The sequence below is a fragment of the Zonotrichia leucophrys genome, chromosome 8 (genome assembly GCF_028769735.1).
Source record: "Zonotrichia leucophrys gambelii isolate GWCS_2022_RI chromosome 8, RI_Zleu_2.0, whole genome shotgun sequence".
Classification (NCBI taxonomy): domain Eukaryota; kingdom Metazoa; phylum Chordata; class Aves; order Passeriformes; family Passerellidae; genus Zonotrichia; species Zonotrichia leucophrys.
The window spans coordinates 19,918,977-19,944,407 of record NC_088178.1 but is presented as its reverse complement, the minus strand read 5'-3'; the positions used below and the strand labels follow the sequence as shown (position 1 = coordinate 19,944,407).

The following is a 25,431-nucleotide window of genomic DNA, read 5'->3' as shown; positions in this document are numbered from 1 at the left end:
GTTCTCCTTGGGAAAGTGCAGTGAAGACATCCAACAGGAAAATAATCTGAAAGAAATATTCAGTGGGAGTGACAAACTGAGGAGCCAAGAAATTCTTACAAGGTTTGCAGTGTGATCTGGTAGCAAGAAAGATTAATGAAACCTTGGCTGCACATGCAAAAAAAAAAAAGCCACATCAAGCAAAAGGGATGCAGCAGCTAAATATGCCCACTTCGGGTAGCAAGCAACATAATCAGACAAGTCTGCAGTTATAAAATGAATGCAAATACCACTGGGATAAGACAAGCCTTATTTAGACTAGTATGTGGTAGTACAAGGACATGTTTAAAAAGGAAAACAGGGGTTAGTGTCTGAAAGCTTTCTTCTAACAGCCTTTCTAAAGCCCCAATATTACAAGCAGACTCACAAGAGAGACTTAAACGACCACTTAAGAAGAGTTCACTCCCACAAATGAGATTAGTAGCAGAAAGCTGAAGCTGTGCTTAAGCGTCTCCCACAGAAAATACCGTGAGTTTGTTCTGCAAACACCTCTGCACAGACCTGGAAAGGTCAGAATATATAGGTAATGCAAAGCAACTCAATACCGGGCCAGACAATGAGTTCAGGTGGCTCTCAAGTTGGCTGAAGGTCATTCATTTCTCAGCATATGATTAGGTAAATATTTGTTTTCTCCTAAGCACAACTTCTAGAACATAACAATATCAAGGAAGAGGAAAGTAAACCTCCTTTTGTTTGCAGAAGACATGAGCACCAAACACATACACAGTATTAAAATCTGACTTTTTTTTCTTTTTATGACAACTGCTTTATCTTAACACAGCAGGTATTTCTAGCTTTCCTTAAAAAACCCAAAGCAACGTGAGTGTAGTGGAACTGCACGTCTCTCACCACTGGGACGGAGGCTGAAAAAACAGGCACAAAACTCAACTCCTTCTACAGTGTCAAGAATCAGCCCTCTCCATGCAAAATCCACATCTTTTCCTTGAACAGTGATATATATCGATAAACATATGCAAATAACTGGTCAAAACAGAAGAATACCACCCCAGCATTTAGTACAGGCATGTCACAAGACTTTGACTACCTAGTTATAAACTTGGTAGGGCAAGAGCTCTAGTTTTCTTTCACTGCTGCAGCATACAAACTTCACTCAAGTGTTTTTAAGAAAAAATGCAATGTAACTAAAAGCTGAGTTGCAGCATCTACTTTGTTTTCCCATTCCTTTTCACACTGCTTGACTAGCCAGCCCATCTCCCCACAGCACAGACCACTTCAGGAACATGCATTATTCAGAGAACACTGCAAGTGCATTTAACACCGAGATTTTAGAACTCAAACACTACAACTTTTAAACAACTTTGCCAAGTGATGTTTATTGAACGCTCCTATTGCAACACAGAGGTTCTGCCATCGGTTTGGCACTGACTGCAGTCCTGTGATCTTAAGTGCTGCAGTCCTGTGATCTTATAGCTGGTGCTTTTCAGGTTACTTCTGCACAGAGAAACAAGGAATGAACATAAGGGTGGCAACGTTTCCAGAAATATTCCAATTTTCACTGAGAATTTTTTGGACGCTAGTTCTAAATATATTATTTGAACTGTGGATTAGACAAAATATTTTAAAGAAATGCGTATTCTCCCCAGCAATGTACCCATTTAAAGACCAATTTGCTGCTCTGCAATCACAAAAATGACAATTTTTTTTCATCAAATTTTTCAATAGCTGCAGGTAAGTTAAATCTGTACAACTCCATTTTGTCATTTGAGGACAAAGGACACTAATTATCTGACACATGGGTTTTCAAGATGGACATAACAATGCATCAACCACAGAATTTCAAGTCCTGTATTTTCTCCTGTCCTTTCTATTCAATCACCACTTGCTGCAATAGTTTCTGTCAGGATAACTGCAACCTCAGTTCTGCCTGGCACACTGAGTTTTTGCCATCACTATTCCCAAGGTTAAGCCTCAAGGTTTAGAAACAGTTTTTTCCTCCAAGATGACCTTCAGCAATTGCCCCAGTTCTGAGAAATGAATGAAGTGTTCCCAAAACAAAGTAAATTTTAGTAGTAACCTGTAGCTAAAAAGAACACATAGATATTTGACCTGCTTTAGGGACAGAGACTGCTAAAAATACTCCTGTCTGGGCAAGACTTTTGGGCAAACTTTTGGGATCATGGTAATTGGGTAATTCCTTCTGGATTAGCTATATACAAGATTTCTGCTTACCATTTAGCATATTTTGGTTCAATGGTATAAAACCATCAAATAAGGTAACACAGGATATAAGGATTGCTTTTAAGGGATTTGACCTATGTCCACAGAAGTCAGTGGCAATCTCTGCACCAACTCAGCAGAAATCACAGCAGATACCAATATTAATCTAAATATTAAAATCCATTACAGTTATACCTACAGATAAAAAGCCAATCAAATAGTTGACACAATCTGTCAGTTTCCCACAGGAAGGTTATGTCCTCTGACTCATTTTTACTTACACAGCAGTGTACAAAGTGCACTTTGCTGATTTCACAGAGGTGCACAAGATGTCCAGCCTCAGAGGATGCTACAAGCAAGGCAGGATCTACCTTCAAGCCCACCCAGCCACCACCAACCTGTTACTGAGGCACTGCAGGGCTTGGGGGAAGATGCAGGAACCTCCAACAAAGGTCCAGTTCAGCTTCATCCTAGTGTTTTAACAGGGATTGCTCAAACAAAAGAAAGGTACAGCCTTTAAATGTTATTGCAAATCCCAGTACCTGTACAAACATCTAACCTTCTGAACCTCAAAAAATGACTTCTCATACAAGTGCCTGCTGTGGTCTTCCTGAACACATCACAAGAAAGATTTTCATCTCACTCATCTTGAATTGACCAATCTCAAAGCGTTTCAGATTTCCTTTTTATCTATCTGACAATTCAAGAACAGTCTGATGACCTAGATTCCCTAAATAATTTATTACATTCTAGACTTTTTACGCTCCTTCTGATTTGTCTTTTTTTGATCCAAGAGTTCAGCTTCTCTTTACGTGAAATCTTCCCGGGTACAGATGATCACTGTCCACCGTTCCAACAGCTCTTTGAATTCCCGTTGCAAAGTTCCTACATAAAGAGAATGTTACTGGAGTTTGAGATCTGAAGAACTTCTGTTTCAACTGAAGCATTTTGGCAAATTTGGAGGTATATCAAATACTACTTTTATTACTTTAAAAATTAGTAACATTGATTGAACTACACTGAGTCAGTCTTCTGTATTTATAAGATCAAAAATTTATATTGGGAGCAGTTTCACATAAATTAAAACATTTCACATGGCTTAAGACATTTCCTATATTGTTGTCTGCACCACATTTACAAACATTGCAAGAACTATAAATATTTTCCTACATATTATGAATAACTCAGATGGTGTTTTCCAAGCTACAATAAATAAATATACAACTGGGTAATGTTTCACTTTCCACAGCATTCTTTGCAGCAAATCACTGGCAGCTACAAACAGCTAGAACTGAGCAATACAGGTGGAAAGCGGCAGCTGTGAAATCCAGTGTCAAGCACTACAGCTGCAACTCCCTGGAGCAGGGGAAAGAACAAACCTGGTGAAGAACTGGTAAGTAAGAATTCATATAACTTGGAAGGAACTGTCAAGCCAAGGTAGCGGAGCTCTGGGCACCAGGACAGCCAGCCCTGAGGTTCACCCACAGGGTCTGGTTGCCCGGCCAAGCAAAGCCCTCCTGAGACCCCAGACAGCTTCTGCCCACAAGGTGCACAAAGGTGCACAGGCTCATTACCCTGCTCCAGCACAAGCCAGGCCTGGCCTCAAGGTGAGGGAGGCTTGGGACACTGATCTGTAAAAAAGACTGATTCTCCTGTAGGTGCAGAGCTCTCCCAGGCTCACAGTAAGGAGCTTGTTGCCTGAGCCCAACATCTCCATGGGGTGACACAGCACGATGCTCCAGAGACACAGCACGAGGAAAGTCACACCCCACCAGCAAGAACAGGAAAAGGCCTTCAACCATATCCAGTGGGAACTGACTGAGGACAATGGACAGAGCACAGACCCGCGTAAGATTCCTGGCAGGCTGATAACAACCGCCAGGCAAACTGTCACCAAGCTCAAGGAAATGGCAATTTCTTCCTTGCACCCAGGAAAAATGGGACTGAAGACCGTTAAACATGTTTGGACAACATCCAAAAAACACAATGATCCTAAAAGAACAAAGATCTCATCAGATCTCTGTTCAAATCTGCCCTCAATAAAATGCTGTTAAAGGCTTGAATTTAATTATTATTTCTGGCAGTGCACCAAGGAGTAAAATAAAGAGGTCTATCAGGCAATGTGGAAGAAGTTACTGTATTGCAAATCACTCAACATCACCAGGTCCCAAAATGATGAAACAATCCAGTAGAAATCTCAAGCTAAAATCAGGTTGAGGACCCAAAACGGGTGACTAAGCACACTATGACTCCAGGCCATATCCCCTGCAAAAAAGTGGCTGCGGGAGAAATTTAGGGAGCAATTTTCCCGCAAAAGAAATGGTTGTCAGAGTCACAGTACAACCCACTCCCTTCACTAAACAGTGCAGACTTTGAAAGCTTTTGTGACTATGATCAAAATAATTCAAAAAAGATGTGCATCAATGTTTTTATTTTTCACCACTCTAAACGCCTTTCCATTTATGTAGTCTGTTTTACCTACCTTAATATCCACAATCCTAACACATACACTCCAAAAGCTAAACAAAATGGGCTACTTTTCTATAGATATTGTCTACCACCACTCCTGCCTATATTCATATTGATGCTTTCACAATCCATCATAAAAGTTATGTATGTTTCACCCATAATAGAGCATTTTCCTCCATGAACTACACACTAATGGAATTAACCTTTAAAGAAGAAATTATGTTAAGATTTCAAGCAACATTTCAGCAAAGATTTTAAAAGCTAGGCCATGAGAAAAAAGTTGAGGAAAATAAGTGAATTATTTAATAACATCACCCCAGAACAAGTTTTACTGCATAACTGTACTGAATTGAGAAGCTATTAATGATCTTCAGCTAGTTAGACACACTGAATTATCACTGCTTTAAAAATGAATTGTAGAGCTTTCTAAAAAACACAAAATCTAAGTTTGTGAGGATCTAAAACACTACAGAAGTGTTGAAAAGTAGGCCACAGATGTACCTATTTACACAGCCTTGCAGAAGCAGGGAAATTTTCTAGTCCTGTATAAAGTGCTGCTGACCCGCCTGTACTGAAATGATAATGGAAAAAAAAGTCTACATGACATTTTGCTGGCCTGTCCACGAAAGAAAAATTATTTTGACATGCAGCACTAGATAGAAGCAGTAGAGCAAATCTCTTTTGGAATAAGTAATGTAGAACAATCTAACTAGAAAGATGAAGATATTTGCAGAATAGTGGGAAGTTATTAATATTGTAATATATTTTTAAAAAGTAAATACATTTTTCCCATCAGTTTCAACTGTTAGTTCTCTTAGAAGAATTCAAACACAAATCTTTATCCTACATCGTTACTGCTCATAGGTGTCTTTGACATTCACAAGGTAACTCCCTTCAGCAGATCTCTTTCATTTTGGATAGTAATCTTTTTTTGCTACTTATCCAATTAAATAAAAGGTCCTGAAGATCACAGCCTTTTGGGGGGGTTCTGATGTCAAAAGGATGAGGCATAAGGCATGATCCATCTGTTTTTAAAACAACTGGGCACATCTGCAAACACTGCTCTTTTGCACACATTAATAATGTGTTAAGACCTAGATCAGCATTTTGTACACAAAAGCACTCCTTCCAACAGGACAGAAAACAATCCACTTTGACAGAAGCAGAAAAACTAGCTTTGTGCTATTCCCTGGGCAAGCTACATCTCCACACTGTCACTTGCATACGCTAAGGAAGAGGCTCTGCTCCAGATGTAATTCCCACCACCTTCCCTTTTTCCAGTCGCTTTTGGGAAACTTCCTCAGTGCAAAAGTGAGTAAATAACTTCTGCCCACCTGCCCACTTCGGTAGGCTCTCTTCTCTCCAGAGCACCCCAAGGTTCCTGGGACAGATAACAACACTTTTTATGTGCTCTGGAGAGGAAAAGGCAACACAGTCACCACCACACTGTGGGAGGCAGATCCACTCTTCCATCAGCAGCAGGCTGGTTCTGCAAGGGAGGTTACCACCCCTGCAGAAAGGACTGCTCATGCCTGTTTGGGCACTGCTGCCATCATCCATACTGGCATGGAGCCCTACTCAAGCACCATTTGTGATCTACTTAAGCTTGCTGAAAAATTGAAGGGCTGCAACAGAATTTGATAGTTTTGTGTTACTGGGCTGTAGCCTTCCACGAGTTAGCTTAAAAATCACCACATTCAGCATAGTCATGTGAAGACTGCATCTGGGAGATGGGTGGGCTGTGCCATATCCAAACTATCTCATGGCTTACTAATGGTAAAAATGAAAATATCCTGCTGCCTTCTCTGGGGCTGTACAGTCCCACTCCCTGCAGCATTTACTGCACCTCTGAACTGCTTTAATCCACTAACCAGCAGAAAGCTATTAAGCTCTTCCCCCTGAAGTTAATTTTTTGCTGCTTCAGTGAAATGGCACCGACACCAAAATAGCATAAAGTAAGCCACAGCAACTGGGAGCGCAAATGGGAAAGTAGCAACTCCCCCTTCTTGCGTTCAGCTTTTGCCAGCTGCAGCTTAACTATTTATTGCTATTTCCCAATAAAATAAGTTCCACAGTAGAGGCTTTACTGCAGAGGGCTTGCCCTGCGTTAAGCTAACTGAGGACACAAAGTTCATGGAGTTCATGGCAAAGCACAGGACACAAAGATGAAGACGTGCTGAGTCACACCACAAGCCCTGCTAGCCCAGTACCCGTCTCCAACACACCCTCTCAGCACAGCGCTCGAGAGGAGCAAGAACAGGATGAGCACATCTGCACTTCCCCCAAGCACATCTGTGGCCTTCAATACTTTCACTGGAAGAGATTTTCTTGAACTTGCATTTGTCTACCAGGTAGTCCCCAGAAGACCTTCTCCAGGAGTTCTCCAGGCTTAGTGCCTGAAGAACATGCAGAATGTTCTAGGTGCATGAAGAATGATTTCCTCCTGCCAGGATGAACTTGACTCATGAAAATTTTTCTGACTTTTTCTTGGCTCTTACACACTGAATAAAGGAGATAAAATAGCCAAACTCTCTTCAAGCCAGTCACAATTTCATGGACCTCTGTGACATCTTTCCTCAACCATACCTTTCCCAGTCACATGGAACATCTGTCACATGGAAGCCATCCATGAGTTGTCTCTGACAACTCATGTCGCTTTTCCCCTCAGTTCCTCTAGCTGCCCTGTATCTTGATATGAAAGGGAGATTAACTACAATCTAATGCATGGACAAACCATAGATTTGGACAAGGCATAATAATGTTCTGTATCTTATTTTTTATCATAGCATTTCATAGGACTTCATATGCTTTCTCTAATCACTCCTAAGCACAGAGCTGATGACTTGACAGAAGTACTGTGGGTCTCAAGACCCCATGAACAGGGACAGTTAACCTGGAGTCCATAACTTGGTATAAGAAGTTCAGTTTCCTGCTACCAGTGCAAATCATTTATCTATATCAAATGCAGATATCTCATACTTTACTTTTAAGCAATATCAGGAACCTAGAAAATAAATGTCATAAATTCTTTAAGTAAAAAGCTCGAAGTTATACGAATCACTGAAAACAAGACAGCAATAAAATGAAACCTACTTGAGACAAAAAGCTGCTGAAGCACTCAACTGCAGTAAGCATGCAGGACAGAGAAATCCTACAAATGCAACTGCACATGTAACAAGGAGTTCCTTTAGGCTTTGATCTGCTAGTTATTTGAAACCACACAATGGCTGAATGAAAAAGGTACAAGATCCCAAAGGAATCAGATTCCCTGCTTCTCCGCAGCAAGCCTCTAAAGTTCCCTTTCTATAACCACCTTCACCAAAATAAATAAATCGCTTCTGAGTTTAAAAAAAAGTAAACCAAGGCATTTCCACACAATTCCTTTCATGTCTTTCCACTGCCTCATCTAGAGTCACATGCTCAGTCCTGACCTTTCCAGATTCTCCTCTCTGCCTCACCACACTTATTCAGACTATCAAATTCATTTAGTGAAACCATCCTATCCTTTCACACTTGACTCTTTTCACAGACAAGCAGTTCATTTTCATGCAGACCCACTTTTAACTTCAAAAGGTTGCTTTGTATCTCAGCTTCTGATGTCCCTTGTTTAAAACACTTTCAAATAAGGAACTGAAAAGCGTTGTAGCTGGGAACTCTCAGCTGCGTCTCTGTCCCTCCTCAAAAAAGAAAAAAAATCCACTATTAAACAAAGTGAGAGGCCACGCATCCACCCAGGATTTCTGTAACTTGTCAGCAGCTCTCACAGTTCACCCATGCACATCCAAGGCCACGGCCAGAGCTCAGAAAACTGAGCCCTGTGGTGGGCCTGGATCAGTCTCCTCGAGTTACCTTGACAGTGACACCTGTTTTACCCTTAGGCCTCCTGTGAAATCATTCACTTCCACCTACCCACAGCTGGTTAGAAGGAGCCAACCCTTCTGAGCAGAGTCAGAAGGCAGCGCCAACCTGACCGAGACCCGGCGTCATCCCCTCCCACCGAGGCAAGAGCACCAGCCCTCACCACACCATCAGCAGAGAAAGCCACTCTGCATACACACTTGTTACTCCTGCCAGTGCACACAGAAAGCTGCACTGCAAAACTGAGCTGGGCAAGTCATTTCACACCACACCAAACAATTCTGCTCTCCTTTCCGATAGTTCACACAACTGCATTGCCCCAGGTGGGAGCTGCCCCCTCTAACAGCAGCACCCAACACCCTCCACTCAGCTGATAGCAAATCATGAACACTTTTGTCCATAAAGAGCACTTTTTACACATCCTGAGATGCTTCAGCAATCATGCAAAAACAATTTAATTAACAAGATTATATGCAAACTCATAAAGCAATTAGGTGAAAAGATGGGGCAGAAACTTTGCCAAACTTACACCTTTTAAGCACACCTAGAAACTACATTTGTGTCACAGCAAACTACCATAAAAACTAATGCAGTGGCTCTATTAATCAAAGCCTTTTTCACTTTGAGAGCAAAAATACAGGAGAATACTTGTTCCTAGCTCATTTCAGAACCATTTTCCATTTAAAATATTTATAACTCGGTAATTTCAGGTGAGAAAACCATACTGAAAAGAGCAGTACATTACACTACATTTCTCATTAATTTCCCTGTGAAACATCTGAGTCTCCAAAAAGCTGACTTTTAAGTTAATTATGCACAATTTGGACACTCCAAAGTCAGGAATTTGAGCTGAATCCCGTCTAGTCACTCACAAAACCTTTATAATGAAAACACACAATAATCATACTCTTTTCTTGCTAGAACAGACAAAAAGGCACTATCATAATTTTTAAAACCACATTTGAATCCCAACAGGGTTTGTTTGGGTTTTTCTGTACTAGGTTTTTCACCCCTAAAATTTACTACACTTGTGATTTCAGCAATGCATCCAGAAATGTACTGAGTTAAAATGCAGCTGTTTCCTACTTACTTTCCTCAGATTTTAAGTACAGGAATTTTACCTAGCTCTAATACAGAGAATTACCACAGATCTTTAGAAAATGGGGAAGACTAAGTGCTTCAGCATAAATATCTGCTCCTATCCCCTTGAATCTAAATGGAAACACAACCATTAAAAGCGTCACTGATTTTAAATAAATTTTACTTTCTTACATTAGACACTGCATCAAAACCACAGTAGTTAAAAAGTCAAACAATTTTCCAGCTGGCTGCTACATACATTGAAAAACAAGACCAGTTCAAGATAATAACACGTCCTTTGTATTAAAATACCGGTCAAGCTGCTGACAAGGAGACAAATGAGTTTTTAAACCATTAGTATACACTCACATAAAATTAAAAACAGTTCCATGGGAAGAAATTTGGATGACCGTGATATGCCTCTTCCAGCACAATACTTCCCTTTAATTTTCTGAGAAGTTATTAAAATTGGACTATCTCAGCTTGCTGGAAACTCATTTATCCATTATTACAATATACAGTTAATGCAGGAGATTAGATTAGGTTTTGACAAGTCTTTTACACTTCTCAGGGCAGCACTGCTATTTCTGCCCAGGTTGGTAACTTTATCTACCAGCTAACCTTTACGGCGTTGACAATGCGCAATTAACCATTTTCTCCCTTGCCCCTGACTGACATGCCGGTGCAGATGATGCTGCTGCAGTGACACAAATCCCAGCTCCTCCTGGAGCCTGGTCCAGCCTCAGCCCCAGAAGCACCCGCCGTGCCCCCACACACGGCTCCCTTTCAGCATCTCACAAGACTTGGCAACGGCAGCAAAACAGAGCAGCCCCGAAATGGAGGAGGCCGTCACCTAATGAAACATGACTAAAAGGACTGCTGACTGTCCAAATATTTAACTGCTCTCCAGTGCTGCGGGTCACATGGGTTAATCAAATAAACTTGCATATCCGGAGGGATTGCCCATTATTTGTGTTTTCTTTAAGTCCTTACCTGACTTTAGACTCTGAAAAACTACCAAGCTGCGAGCTACAGTGAATATCTGCACATAAAACCTAACAAAGAGACACCAGAGCTCTCCATCGTGAGCTGAAAACATGGAAAAGTTCTTTTTAAAAAAAAGCAATTTTGCTGAATAATATGACAACTCTCTTCAGCACACAAAAGCAGCACATGCTGATGGGAACTGACAACACCTACACTAGGTACCTGGAAATATAACCCATGTCACAGCACACAACTGCACTGTAAGTGGGACTCTAACACGTCTTTCCAGACTTAACCATTAAAACTCATCAGAACAAAAACCTGCCAAAATGGATGGACAAAGCAGATGCAAAGTATTTTCAGTGTATGACAATGGAAATTAAAATAAACCTAGGATTAAAATATAGCTTAGTTTCACTGATTTCTAATAGCATTTGTCTCCATTCAACAAGAATTTATGCACCATTTCAACCTGATAAGAATTTAATTTTAGGTAATAAAGCTTTACAAATTGAATTCAAAGGAAAAAAAAAAAAACACCCAGCATTTCCCAATTATTTCCAGAGCTCCACAACTACAGACTTCAGCTAAAGGGAGAGGGAAAGTTGTCACTACAAAAGCAGACCTGACATGTGACCTCTGGATACAGTGGCACTAGCAAGCAGCTATAATAAAAATCAATATTAATTCCACACACTTCTGTTTTGAAAATAAAGCAATGAAATTCCCTCACACCCACCTGCCAAAGGGACACAACTCAGACCAACTTTGCCAAAGAGGATGTTTAAAGTCTTTCTACAGGCATGTAATGGATTCCAAGACTGAACGTGCACTGAATGTTCAGTGAACCAAATAATTTTTAATAGATTCCTCAGGGGAGTCTTTTTTATATTTTTAAATCACTCTAAGACCTTGGAATGACAACCTGATTCAGAGGCAAAGAAAGGCTGTTCATGGGGTGGGGTATTGTGTTTCTTCTGGGTTTTTCCTGAAAGAATATCAGTCATGTCTGTTATGTGTAGTTAATATGTACTTTAGAAATGTCTTCATTTCTACAAACCTCAAACTTTTAAAATTTCTTTTGATAACATATACTGAGGAATTTTAAACGTCCTCCCTGCAGATATACTACACAGCAAGTATAGAAAGTTGATCTAACAGAAAGGTGGGAGGAACTGAAAGCTGGAATGAGGCAGCTCACTTCCTTTAGGCACAGCTGCAAAGAGGTAGGTGATAGCATTAACAAAACCATCAGGCCCATATATAAAAAACCCAAATGTAGCACAAATTAGATCAGTTTTCACATTTCAGATTAATGACCCTCCCCTCCCCAGGCCCCTCAAACTAATGCCCACCTCAACAGCAAGGCCCCTATGACACGATGGCAGATCCAGCACAAGAAGCAACCATCCCCTGAAAGAGGGAATTTTTCCAGCTGTATGATTAAGTACGCAGGAAAACAAGACAAGGAGCCTCAAGCACTGCCGTTGTTCGTGTGATTTCAGCAGGATTAGGCAGAGCACGATGGAGGAAAAGCCTCAGACAATGAGTCCTTTCATACACCAGAAACAAAAACTACTGTTAATCACACCCACAATTCAGTTTCTTCCACTAATTCCTAATCAGACATCAACAAATAAAGCAAAACACTTATTCTTGCTTGAATTCTATGAAATAAAAACAAATGAAAGGAAGTGATCAGCCCGTGCTGTAAAAATGTCGTTGCCTCTCCACCTCCTGATGGACAGGGAGCTGAGACAGGCATGAATGGTTGGGAAAGGAGCTTTTCCATAAAGCCGTCCATAGAAAAGTCCAGAGAGGAAGAGTGCCGCATTAACAAGCAGGAGAAACTTCAAAAACCAAGAGACAAACTCAAAACCCTCCTCTGTATAAAAAAAGACACTGCACCACAGTCATCAGAAAAAAGCATCTGGTGCACCACTTTGATTTTCTACATTAGTCATTGGACAGAAACAAAGCATCTTTTTTTTCCCAAAAGCAGCAAATAATTGCAAATCCACTTCTACACATAACCTATCATTTATCACCTCATCAGCGACTGCTTGAGCCTGACAGAATTAAACACTCAAGTCAGGCATTTCTGTTAAAAGCAGTAATTACATCGTTACTACAATATACAATAAAAATATAAACAAAGCTGCCTGGCAATATTTTTATACACTCACTGAAATATCACTAGACTCTAAACGGGCAACATTATAATAATAATTAAAAAAACAAACAAACAAAAAACACCATCACAAAAAAAATCCACTTCCACCAAAGTATAGCTAATTCCAATTTAAAACTTTACCTACAGGCAAAAATACATAAATTATTAGCATTATAGTGTTTATTTTAATTACACTATTCAACAAAAAACCAAGAGCCTGATAACCCCCTTCAGATACTAAGAAAGCCAATATTCCAGAGCTTATATTCCACTTACAACCTACACAGTTGTGTCAGCCCATCCTATCACTCAAATGCCAAAGCCAGAATGTCTGCATTTCTTGTTGCATCTAAAACCAACACAAAAGTATCAGCTCAAAGAAAAACATGGGGAAAAACAAAAGAAAGGGCAGAACAGGAGGTCAGGAGATCCCTTACCTGCTCCTTGTAGACAACATTTAAGAGCATCAAAAAATCACTGGTCTTCAAAGCTCAACTCTTCAAAGTTAAATAGGGGAAAAAAATACATCCCTTTAATTCAAGCTAACATTTACAAATGCTTTCCAGCAATGTAACTGCTTTGTAATGTGTTCTTTAACACTGTACAACACACAGTGCCTGCCCTGAACACTCAATGATCTAAGCAAACAAAATAATTCACGATTTCCAGCATGCTGAAGATGTTTTTTGTCACTGCAGTCAAGCTGCTGATCCCAGCAACTCTGTGCAGCTCATTTTAAAACAAACGCCTGCCCATCTACCTTGATGGTTCTGGCCAATGAAGAAGCCTTTGATCACCCTTCAGCAAAACACTGCTGTGTCCTAAAGGATGCCCATCTTCCTGACAGCAGCATGGGGGATCACTGGAAGAGCGTGACAGCTGACTGCCACACAACACTTCAGAACTCCTCCTTCTTATAATTAATTATGCTCTTTATTTCTTCCACAGGCAAAAGAAAGAGACTGGCATGGAGGTAAGTTGTAACAGCACACTTTATGATTATTATTATTTTGTTTACAAAGAAGCTGTTTCAGCTAAGAGCCAAGGCAGGAGCCGAGCAGTTACCAGCAGCATCAGCTGCTCCCAGAGAGCTGCTGGGTTCCATCGTGGAGGTGCACACGCTGCACCCTCCGTGGATTTCTCCTGGGCACAGGTGAGAGGTGCCCCTGGCCACCACTGCCTTGGCCAAACAGCTGGCCAGCCAGGGAAATCAGCAGCACAGAAGGGAAAGCAAAGCAAGATGGAAACACCTCCGTGCTAAGGACAGCACCAGCGTGGGGGCAACGAGAGCCCACACTCGCTTCAGTCTCATCCAAAATCCAGCTGTAGATAAGAGATTTACACTTTGCACCCACCCAAAAACAGCTGCTGAAATCACGGCCATGCTACAGGCTTCTGCAAGCTCCCCCTGTCTTGGCCTGGCTGACTGAAGCAGGATCCAGCACTTAAATTGTTAAAATGAGCCTTCTGCAATGGGACAGACCCCAGGAAATTAGGCTAATTGACAGCTGATTCTAAAATATTTTTTCTTTTTCGAGCCAAAAGAGTACATTATGCAAATGAGTACATTACCTTAACCAAAAGCATCAAGTTTAATTTTACAGGATCCAAAGACACAGTAGAATCCATAAAAAAACACAGGCCAACAAGAGTTGCTAGCCAAACTCCTACCTCACAAGTATATTAAAGGAGAAAAACTTTCCTGCAAAGGTTTATAAACGTACCTCTGTGTCAAGAGGCAGAACTGAAGGAGTAACACCAAAAAATCTGCTGAAATACTTGTGCTCCCCAAGTGTAACTCTTCAAATCTGCATTTTATTAATGGGAAGCTATTCACAAACAAGGCTATAGCAAGAAGCCATTCAAGATCTAAAGTTCATGCTCAAAAATACATGCTTCATCCTGAGGTTAAGTACAAGTTTACAAGTACTTTTTTTTACCACATAACACAAGCATTAGCTACACAGACTGTAAAGAAATTTTGGTGGTGCCAAAGCAGTCTCAACAAAACCACTGAGAATATATATTACAAAATTATTTCCACGCCTTCTAGTTCATAGGTTTAAGAGGCCAATTTTTTTGTTTATGGTAATTACACTTCATATTTCACTGAACTTTGACATGATAAATGTATTATTGGATTTTCTGTGCATCTTCTAGTCAATTTGTGTAATCTTGCAAATTCTGTAGTACAAGTAGTTAAAATACAATGGACAGTACATTCATAAATTACAGATTTTTCCTTAAGGTAACAGAATTATTATTGATTCTGCAACAACTAAACCTTTGATCAAATTTGGTGAAACAAATGTTACTTAAGATATAAACAAACATAATTCCTTTGCATTTGAAGAAAACAGTGGTTAGTAAAAAGGAAATAACTCTATCTAAAAACAAGGTCAATTTTTTCTCCTTTGCCCCCATCTCACATCTTTGAACACCTCAACATGTTCTTAACTCACTGTGTCCAAAAGGCTCCTCTGCCACTTTTATGGCTATTCTTCAAGACAAAAGTCAGAAACACAGTATTTGCCACGAAAAATATTTATTTTAAATATACAGCCTAAAATCTAAACACTAGACTAGCCTTTTTCATACTTCTCAGATCTAATTTAGCTTCCTCATTAAACATCCTATCAAAATACATCTAGGGAGAAGAAAATCTAACACACTGATATAATAATTACCAAAACTCCTCCAGAAAAACAGATGCAGATCATCCCACTTCGTTACCTACTCAGAAAATTCTCTAGAAAAATGACGACTTGTCCAAAACACTGTAAGATCTAATTTTGTGAGGAAATCTAACAAAAGAATCAAGTACCATCCCATGAATAACTTCCTGCTCCTACAGAGAGAAAAGACATTGCAAAGCTCAAGTGCCTGGCTGCCTTCAGCAGCAAGGATGACACATGAGAGAAGAATCCATACACAGGAGGGATAGGAAAGCAACCCTGCTCTGTGGATCTCATAAAATAGAACAGATGTTATTCTTTGTATACACACATGCAATTCAGTGTTAAACACAGCACTTGCAGGAGGAAGAAGAAGAAAAAAAAAAGGAAGCGAAGCCCATGAAGCCAACAATAGATAATTCCTCACCATGGTCAAGCACACGTGTGCTTTGTTTGGTTTTGAGTGATGACCAGATTTCCAGCACTGCTTTTGAAAGAACAATGCCACATGCTCGGCCTTCATGTTTTTCCTCCATTCAATTTCATGTGACAACTCCAAACTATAAACTTCTTGTGCCAACCTAAATAATTCCTCTTTCTCAGTAACGCTGGAAGAAAGTACTTACCCACTTGCCAGCTGCAGCTGAAATTTCGTGCCAAGAAATAAATGTCTTTTGGACAGGTTGTAAACTGGAAGTTTCTATGCCTGCTAAAGGACGAGAATAAGAATGGGACCATCCTATTCCTTCCGAGATTAATGGTATTGCTGTATTTCAGCTACACAGTGGATTGCACTTGATTAAAGCATCCAAACAGAGCTTCCTCTGAGTACAGTGCTCAGATATTAGTAGGTACTTTTGTCAATTTTCATCTCAGCCAAGCATTTTATAAACATTGCTTCCATCCTTTGCTCCAAAAACCCTAACTTATCTCTGTATTTCCGATCTTCAGAATCGAGTTCTCAGATAATAGAGTCCTTGAAGTAGCAAGACCTGTTTCACCCTTTTTTTCTGCCGAGGCACAGGTGTATAAACATTGTGTGCACACTGACATTAAATAGCAAGTGCTCCAGCTTCCCCTACTTGGCCTCCTTCCACAGTCCCAGGAGACTTCGACCTTCCTACAGACAGCAAACACTTGCTGGTCACAGAGCTCTCATGATCAGCATAAGGCGAAGACCAAGGCGTCTTCCCCAGTGCCCAGAAAGATGATGATTAACAGAGAGCACAAGGGACAGGCTTTGTGGCAGAATGGCTAAATGAGAAATTACAAGAAGAGATTGTGAACAGCTTAAAGTCCTCTATCGAGGGCCAAGCCAATACTGGGTTTCTCTTCCTCCTAGTGTTGAGTGGTTACCGAGTTTCTTAGTTTTGCAGGCTGGGATTCCCCCGACATTCCAAGAGATGCCCAAGCATGCAGAGGTGATACACACACATACACGTGGGGCACACAGTGCAGCAGCACACAACCCTGATACCCACACTTCACTCTTGTCCTTCTCCCAGCTCACACAGGCTTTCCAAGCACAGGATGTTACTATCTGTTAACACATTTTGGTTTTTGAGGGGGCTCTCCAAAGCTCTGTGAAGCTTCTCATAATGACAGTGTCAAAGGCATGAATAAAACCTGTGTTGTTGCAGTGGAAAAGTGGCCTTTTCCTCTTTAACCTACAATTATGGGCCCCTTCCCTATGCTGACCATTATAGCATTTTCATTTTGGCAGTGACCCAAATTTTATGTTCACAAAAATGCTGCCAAACTGCCAGTTAAAAGATTCAATTAATATGAATATGTAAAGATGAACATGTATACTGCTAAAAAGCCAAGTACTCTCTCCAATAGAAAACAAAAATTGAACCAGCATTAGTAAATGCACATAAACAAATGACAATTAGGTAAATTAAAGAAATATAAGTCTCAAAATAAGCATCAGTACTACAAACTTCATTTTAATGTAAGAGTAGTTACATCTATCACCTTCACAAATAGAGCCAAGCAGTGCTTGTTCCCCTTGCTCATTAAAGCTCTACAACTGGTACCTCCTGTATGCCCACATGCACCATTTCATTAAGCTCACTTGACATTAGATGAAGAAAGAGTACAAGAAAATTGCATATTCCCTGCCTAAAGTAAACTTGTCATTTAAACCTTGTGTATAGATAGAATTTGATATAGCACTGGCGCAGTGAGTCATTCGTCAGTTTTAGAGTTTGTACGACAGTATTCTTACATACGTTTTGCAATACTTTCCAGTTCGCTGCCACTCCATGTAATTACAAGTTTTTACTGGAAAGGAAGCATATATTTTGGGTTTGAACACTGCACTAAGAGCTGCAGAAACAACACTTACTTTTATGGTCAGATTTTGAGCAGAAGTAAATCCACAGAAGGAACCCTCACATACTGTATGAAAGATGAAAGTCAAAGCATTGCTTTTAAAGGAGGGCAAGCAATGATGGAGAGCATCACAAATATTTCTCAATGAATTACTCCAAACATAAACACAAGCAAGTCTCCTGTCAGTTTCCTTCAAAAGCTGTTTCTTAGCTATGTAAGTTAAAACTGCATTCATTCAGAACACTATATAAAACAGCCAGTAGCTACTACAAGTGCTTTACTTGAAAATAATAGATGATTTCACATCCTTCTGTACTAGGGCAACACATCACATTAAAAATTTTCCCTACTGTCTTACCTTACCTTTAAAGTTGCAAAACAGACATGAGTAATTTAACTCTCAACCATGGTTTCTAAGAAGCACTGAAACAGAAAGATTTGTTCTGATTAATACCACTAACAAGATCAGCTCAGACTATCATGTGGTGGCATTCAGCTCACTCCAACACCTCACAGGAAAGTTTGCAATTCTTCAACAGGCACAAGTCCCTGTTTTAATTTTCACACAGCCACAGGTTTACTGTTCAGGTAAACTTCTTCAGCCTCTTAAAGCTGGTTATTATTAGTATTCCTTTCCACTATCTAAATTCGCATCAAATGGGATCTACTGAATTGTACATGTCCTGCTATCTGATAAAAAGCTGGAGAGAAAAAGCACCCTTTGGCCAATTAGAATCACCTGGATTCAACAACAGGCAACAACAACTCCGGGGTTTTTTTCCTCCCAATTGCACATACTATGACCTACAAGAAACATTTTCTGCTTAAAAGTAATGCTTAAATGGAGATCTATGGCTGAACATTATCACAAGGATTGCACTTACTTGACAGTCTGCTATTAGCCAACTCCATTATCGCTATTTGCAGTTTTTAAATGTACAGATTCAGAAGTAACTGTACAAAGCCTCCATTACAAGTGGATTTATGGAAAGCCACAGCAATAATCATCTTCATTAGGCATATCTTCCCACAGCCCTGCATTATGTGGACACAAAGAGGAAAACATTTCTTCTCCGTTACCCACAAGCTTAGATCCTTCTCTTTATAGTCACAAGCTTTGACTGTCTTCTCTGCTTTTGCCAATGACAATTATCTCACATATCCAAAAGCAGAACTTAGTCTAACAAAATAAAATTAAAAATACCTGCATACCTCTCAACCCAAAAACAATATACAACTTGGGACAGCTTCTACTTTGATTTTCCAGAAACTGACACTTTCACGGGCAACATGAATGAGAATAAAATGTTGTCTGTGGCTTCTACTATTTTGCTAATGGCCCCAACCAATATGCAGCCAAGATGTATTCATGGACACCCACGTGCAAAGGAAAGGGCTGATGGGAATATCTGTAACTAAACTGAATATAAAAATCTCTTGATCTGAAGTTATGTGTTAATTTTTGGCCATAAGCTGTTTTAACCCCTTAGCATTCATGGATATGTTGCATCCTATTTCAAAAGCTAGACACAGGCTAAGAAACTTGCACATTAAGATGGGTGGTTAACGGCAGAAACTGAGAACTTAAATAATTCAACACTGTCACCCACCACACATTCAGATCACAAACTTGCTGCTTTGCCACACAGATTTTACTCTTTGCTTTCGAAGTTCAGATTGCTGATCATGCGCTTCACAGTACGGATATCTATTACTCCTACGTCCTCAGTCTCACAGCAAACCACCACACAAGAAATAATAAAATCAGGACTAAAGTACACTTGTTCCTTCCATAAAACCAACCTCGTGAGCCACGCATTTCCTGCATTATCATAATGAATGCGATGGACTTTATTTAAAAATCTGTTTTCAAAGCCTAACTGGCAGTCTTGGAACAATCACCCAGCAACCAGACATGTTGATAAGTCATTTGTAGCACAGGACCTTAGTAATCATAAATTAAATTTGTCATTTCTCTAGCATTTACTTTGAAAAATTAACAAAGGTGGTTACAGAGGCAGCATAAGGAAACTCTATTCGCTTACTGTCCCTGCACAAGTTAGCTGCCTTTAGAGATCTCTAAACCAACAAATATTCAACTGAAGGTTTGATTATCCAGTTATCGTCAGCCCAAATCACTTTTTACAGCTCAGTTCTAAACTTGACAAGAGAATATTGTATTTGATACTGACAATACGGTTTCATTTGGTTACATATGAAATAAACACGAAACTCCAAAACGCTTCAGAACAGCTGCCCCAGTCAGTCTCCTGGAAACAGACCACATCTTTCCCACAAGAACAAGAGGTTCGCGGGAACAGACCTTTAACAGCGCGGAAATACTTTTCTTTCATTGAATTTCATTTACGCCAGCTATTTGAACTGCTTGAAGTTGGTTCTTAACAGTTTCTGGGGGCAGAAACCACGGCGAAGGCAAACGCACCCGCCCACTGCCTTCGCCTCCCGCTCGCCCCGGGCCGCCCGCGCCCACCCCGCGCCGCTCCACGCGAGCCCGCCCGCCCCCCGGGTGTCCCGCGGGGGAGCACTGCCCGCCCCACCGGCACCCCCGACCGGGCAGCGCCACAACAGGTTGCGGAGGCGGCTGCGGGGCAGGAGCTGGCCCCGCAGAGGCTGCAGCCGCACTCCCCAGGGAGGGCGAACGGGGGAGACCGGGATGGACACCCCTACCCCCACCCCGCTCTGGGGAGCTGGCACCCCGGAGCAGCGGCGGTGATCCTGCCCGCTCCCGCCGGGGGCCCTTTGTTCTCGCCACCCAAGACGCCGCCGCCCGGCAGCCCCGCGCTCTCCCAGGCGGCGGCTCACCCCACCGGGGGAGAAAGGCGCGGTCTGCCGCCCCCCGCTGCAGCGCCCTCCCTCGCTCCCTCCTCCCACCGCAGGAACGGCCGGGGCCAGCCGCGGGAAACGCTCCGGGCCACTGCCGACCGCCCCGCGTCTCGCACACGGCACAGGCACCCCGCCCGGGACGCCCCGCCGCGGTCGGCGCTGCGCCCCGCGGGGCGCGACCCCTCTCCCCCGAGCCCACCCCAGAAGTCCGCCCGCCGGGGCTGCCCCGAGCGCCGCAGCCCGCCCGGGAAGGTCACGCCGCGGCGGCAATCCCCGCGCCCCCGGCACCGCGGCGCCGGCAGGTGCCTGGCTGCCCCCCGCCGACCCGGGGAGGGCTCCGCGGGGCTCAGCCGGTGGCCGCCGGGAAACCGCGTGGCGGCCCCAGCGGACGGCATGGGGGCTCCGGTAGCGCACGGCGGCCCCCGCGGAGCGCCCGGGGCGGCGGCGGGGCCGAAGCGGGCGGCGGGGCCATCGCTCGGGGGCCGCGATCCGCGGGGCTCAACAGGCGGCGGAGTTTGGCGGCTCCCAGGGAGACGATCCCGCCGTGTCGGGAGCCGGACACGGGGCTGAGGAGGGAGAGGCGACGTAGCCGAACCACTTACCGAGGCTCCGGAGCTCCGCCGTCCGCATGCTGCCTCCGGGCGCCGCGCGAGAAGCCGCTCCGCACCCCGCCGGCAGCTCCGCTCCGCTCGCTCCTTCAGCCGCCGCCGCCGCGCGGGACCGCGCTCCGCGCGCGCCACCGCCAGCCCGCCCACGCCGGGGCCGCGCGCCGCGCCCGCCCCGCCGCCAGCCCAGCCCAGCCCAGCCCTGCCCGCCCCGCCGCCGCCACCTGCCGCCCGCGGGCTCACCTGAGCTGCGCTGCGCTGGGCCCCCGCTGCCGCGCTGGGCCCCGCGGCGAGGCAAGGCGCTGCTGCCGGCCGAGTCCTGCCCCGCTCTACCGCGGCCTGCGCTGCGCTGCCACCCGCCTTGCCCGCCGAGTCGGCCCGCAGCCGGCGGGCAGGGCCCGCCCCGGCCAGGTGTGGGCGGGGAGGGCGGGGGGCGGCCCGGTGGGGCGGGCGAGGGCGCGGCCGCGGCCCGGGGCGGGCGCTCTGGAGGCGCCGCCGGAAGGAGCCGGACTGGCAGCTGGGGGGCCCTCGCCGCTCTCCTCGGCCGGCTGCCGGCAGACGGGGTTACGGCCGCACCGTGCCTCGGAGCGGGCCCTTTGCCCACGCCCGGTCCCTCCGCTCTGAACCTCGGGTCGCGGAGCGGGTCAGAGACGAGATGGCGGGGGTGGCCCCGTAGGTGCGATGAGCGGCGGACGGGTTGCAGAACGGAGCCCTCCTCGCTCCCCGCGGGTCTCGGCGGCAGCGGGGGAGCGCCGCGCTGGGACCTGTTGCGGGCTGTGATGCTTTGGCCGCGGCGTGGCTGAGCGCGGTGTTCCAGCCCGGGCGCTCGCCCAGCGCGCTGCTGCTCGTTCACTCCGTCCAGCCCTTCCTGCTCCCCCGTCCACAGCCCTGAACGGAGAAATGAAGAAACTGAGACATATTTTCTGCGGGCTTTTGAGACGGCGGAAGGGTTAAGTCAGGCAGGCCCTTGCACCGGGTGTGTTGGTGCTCTTTGGCTCCTTGCCCAACCCTTCCTAGGAGCCGACGTTGCGTCAGCGAGGGCAACACCGCGGTGTTCGGCAGTTTCGCTCTGCTGCCATTCTCTGCGCACCGTGCTGGGGTCACTGAGGCATTTCCCACCACGTGTTGGGGTTTTTTTCCCCCTCTATGGTCTCCAGTATTTCTTCTCGTGTGTGGTAATTGTGTTCCTTTGCAGATCTTTGGCCGTTATCATCTCATCTCCTCCAGCCAGGGTGCTGGTAGGAGCCAAATAGTTTGTAGAGGTTCTTCCTCTGTCCTGGAATTCTTGCCTCAAGCATTTTGGGAGCGCTGAACTTCACACTACTGAATGTGTTGCCTGGCCCCTCATGTGTCACTTGCCTTGGCCCTAAATTCAGTACCTAAAGTCAGTTTTGCACCCCTGCCACAGCACAGGAAGCTCTGGCACCTAAAGCCTTTGGTTCTGGGGATATTTTCCTTCCTACACGGCATCCAAATATTGCTGCAAAACAGCCCTTCTGTGCATTACACAGTGAGGCCACAGAGCTTAAAGTGGTGCTGGCTGAGTGCCTCACAGCACTGCCAAAGTGCCCATGGGCTCCACTCTCTGTGTTAAAATTTGGATCTGCTTCAGGATGCTCTGGAGCGCAAGACCATGGGGAGGGCAGGAGATCCCTACTCCAGAGAAGGGATTCACAGAGCTGCCAGAGCCCCAGCTCCCTTAGCAGCCATGTTGGCAAGTTTAAGTGGGGTCATGTCTACTCAACCCCCCTTCATTTTATGTATAAGGAACAGGTTTTTGAAGTTTGCTTAAAAAGCTGAAGATGTGTGGTTTGTTGTTCCTTTACTAATCTTGTCAGATGTTTAAGAGTTTTTGAGTGGAGACACTGAAATGTCTGGCCAATCTACAGGATAAAATTTTAAGATCTTTTTAGACACCTAAAGATGCAGGTTTTTAAACACCTTCACCAATGTGGATTCATGTGACTGACACAGAGCTGCCTCATAAACTTTCGATGCCCTGAAGCTTCTAGCCAAGACTTGCAGGTAAATGATTGTCCCATGGGCGTAAGCCATTAATCATCTGAATCATGAAACAAAGGGTTTTCTTATACAGCTACCACCCTAAACTCTTTGTTACTCCCCCATGCACTCTATGCCTGCACGCCATAAAAACCTGGGAAGCTATGAATAGTGTAAGCCCACTAGAAACTGGTGGTTTGATATAGGGGGGCCAGTTTGTCACCCCTTTACCTCTCTGAGGACTTCACAGTTATGGGGCACTGGTCCTCAAAGCAAAGGCATCTTCTTCAGGGGCTTGTATAGTACAGGACACAGTGGTATGTTGTCACCAGAGCTGTATTCTGTGAGGAGCTGTACAAGAGTTCTAAAGCCCTGAGAATGATCCACCAGTTCACACATAGCACCCAAGTGTATAATCTCAGTAGCTCTCATGGCTCCTGCCTGCTCAGCCATTTCAGTGGTAAGCTTTTTGGAAAGCAAAGTCTCAGTGTGTATTTGCAGTATTCCATTTGGAGGTCACTGCTCCCCGTAGCTCTTCCTTCCCTTTGATCCAGCTCTTCAGGGTAAATGCACACACCCATACCCTTGTCCTGTGTGCCACTTGATAGCCAGCTAATGTGTAGATACAGTGGAGTTTGCCTTTAACATAATAAATTGGTATAAGATCAAAAGACCAGGATGCTGATTTTTTTAAGACTTGTCAGAACAACTTCCCTTCTTGTTTCAGATATTGCGAAACTTGCTAAATGTTCTTGATTGAATCTGTAAGCTGCAGAGCCTGTCAGAAGTTTGTCCTCTCTCTAGCTGTTGGCTTTTTTTTGAGGGAGTATTCTTGTTTCTGACTGTTTCTCACCTGATTTTATAGTAATTGTCAATTGTATTATCAGGTCTACTGGTCTGATTCACAAGTGCCTGGTGCAATGCTCAACTTGGTGCTCATGTAAGATAATACATCTCCATCTGTAGATCTGCTTGACAGCACAGCTTGAGGACCATATGGCCATGACTCTGACTGCCCACCATTTTTTCAATATTACCCCCAAGACTCTTGCATTTCCTTTGTAAGGCAGGATTATTAGAATACTGTTTTGCTCCAAATAATAAAAAAAACAATCTGTGTTGCCCATTTTTGTTAATCTTCTATTGAAGGAACTGAAGCCTTAGAGAGCCCTGATGTTTCCTCATCCATAGCACTAAATTGTCTGGGTTGAAAAATCTTTCAGAGGAGGTCAACAATTTCCCCTTATTTTGCCTAACTATACCTTGTACTTCTGAAGAAATTAAAGTCAGTGTTGTAATAATAGTACAATCACAGTGCTGAAGTGGTGTTTGCTTCTGTTTCCTGGCCAAGGCCCTAAGTTCCTCATGTATCTTTCTAGAAAGTTCGTTCAAGGGGCTTTCCATTGCTGCATTGGTTATCTCAGCTGGCTGACCAGTTCTGGTCAGGGTATGGGCTCTCTCTTACTGTAGCTTTGCATAGGGATTTGCACAATGGAGCTCCCCACTTGACTGATGTCTTAGAGGTCCTACAAAGCACATAAACATGAGTAACAATCCTCATAGTTTGTTTACTTCCTTCTCCTCACATCAAAGCAGAAAGCTATCATTAGGTAAAAAAGCAAACAAACCAAAATCAAGCACCACTAGAAAATTTGGTCCTGGTGAATAGATATATTTTGAGCATTATTAAATGGGTACCATCTTCTGCTCCTGACTGAATAAAATGTGCTAGAAGAAGACCCTGGGGATGCTGGTCACCAAGACAAAAATTGAAATGACCTCCTGCTAAGGGCTGAATTCTGGAATACTAATGGCAGTTGGCTCACGGAAGACTCTTCTAAAATGCAACCACTTACTCAGAAAAGCCATGCTCAGATGAGTATTTGCAGCATGGTCTGCGTGTGTTCACGCCCCAGGAATATCAGCTTTTCTAACCCCAAATGAATGGCAATGGAAAGACTAAAATACATCATGTGCATGTAAGTTAAAGCAAACAATACACAAAATACAGTGGCTTTGGTGCTGGAATGGTCACTGCTCCACTCTGTGTTTACTGCCAAAGTTTGTTTCTCCTCCATTTTTTTCCATTCTTGTCAATTCCCTGAGAAGCTGTGTTTTTCTGGCTTTTGTTGTGAAGATATCTGTGCTCAGCCAGTCCAAGAGTTGATCTGGTGTTCTTCAGCTC

General features: G+C 43.7%; 2 protein-coding genes across 18 annotated transcripts in view; one reads left to right on the top strand and one right to left on the bottom strand.

Moving 5' to 3' along the window:
* PTPRF (protein tyrosine phosphatase receptor type F) overlaps positions 1-21,611 on the bottom strand; it is a 374,388-nt gene extending 352,777 nt beyond the window's left edge. For 16 of the 17 annotated variants that reach the window (XM_064719970.1, XM_064719975.1, XM_064719986.1 and 13 more), the window contains exon 1: positions 21,243-21,372. The gene's annotated coding sequence lies outside the window, so the exon portion shown is untranslated. Of the gene's footprint in view, positions 1-21,242; positions 21,373-21,488 lie in introns of those variants that run through there. The other variant, XM_064719971.1, reaches the window with a different exon arrangement.
* LOC135450748 (basic proline-rich protein-like) lies at positions 19,483-21,869 on the top strand. Its single transcript, XM_064719163.1, has 3 exons — positions 19,483-19,494; positions 20,203-20,942; positions 21,050-21,869. The coding sequence occupies exons 1-3, from the start codon at positions 19,483-19,485 to the stop codon at positions 21,867-21,869; spliced, it is 1,572 nt and encodes a 523-aa protein (XP_064575233.1).
* The last annotated feature ends 3,562 nt before the right edge of the window (positions 21,870-25,431 follow it).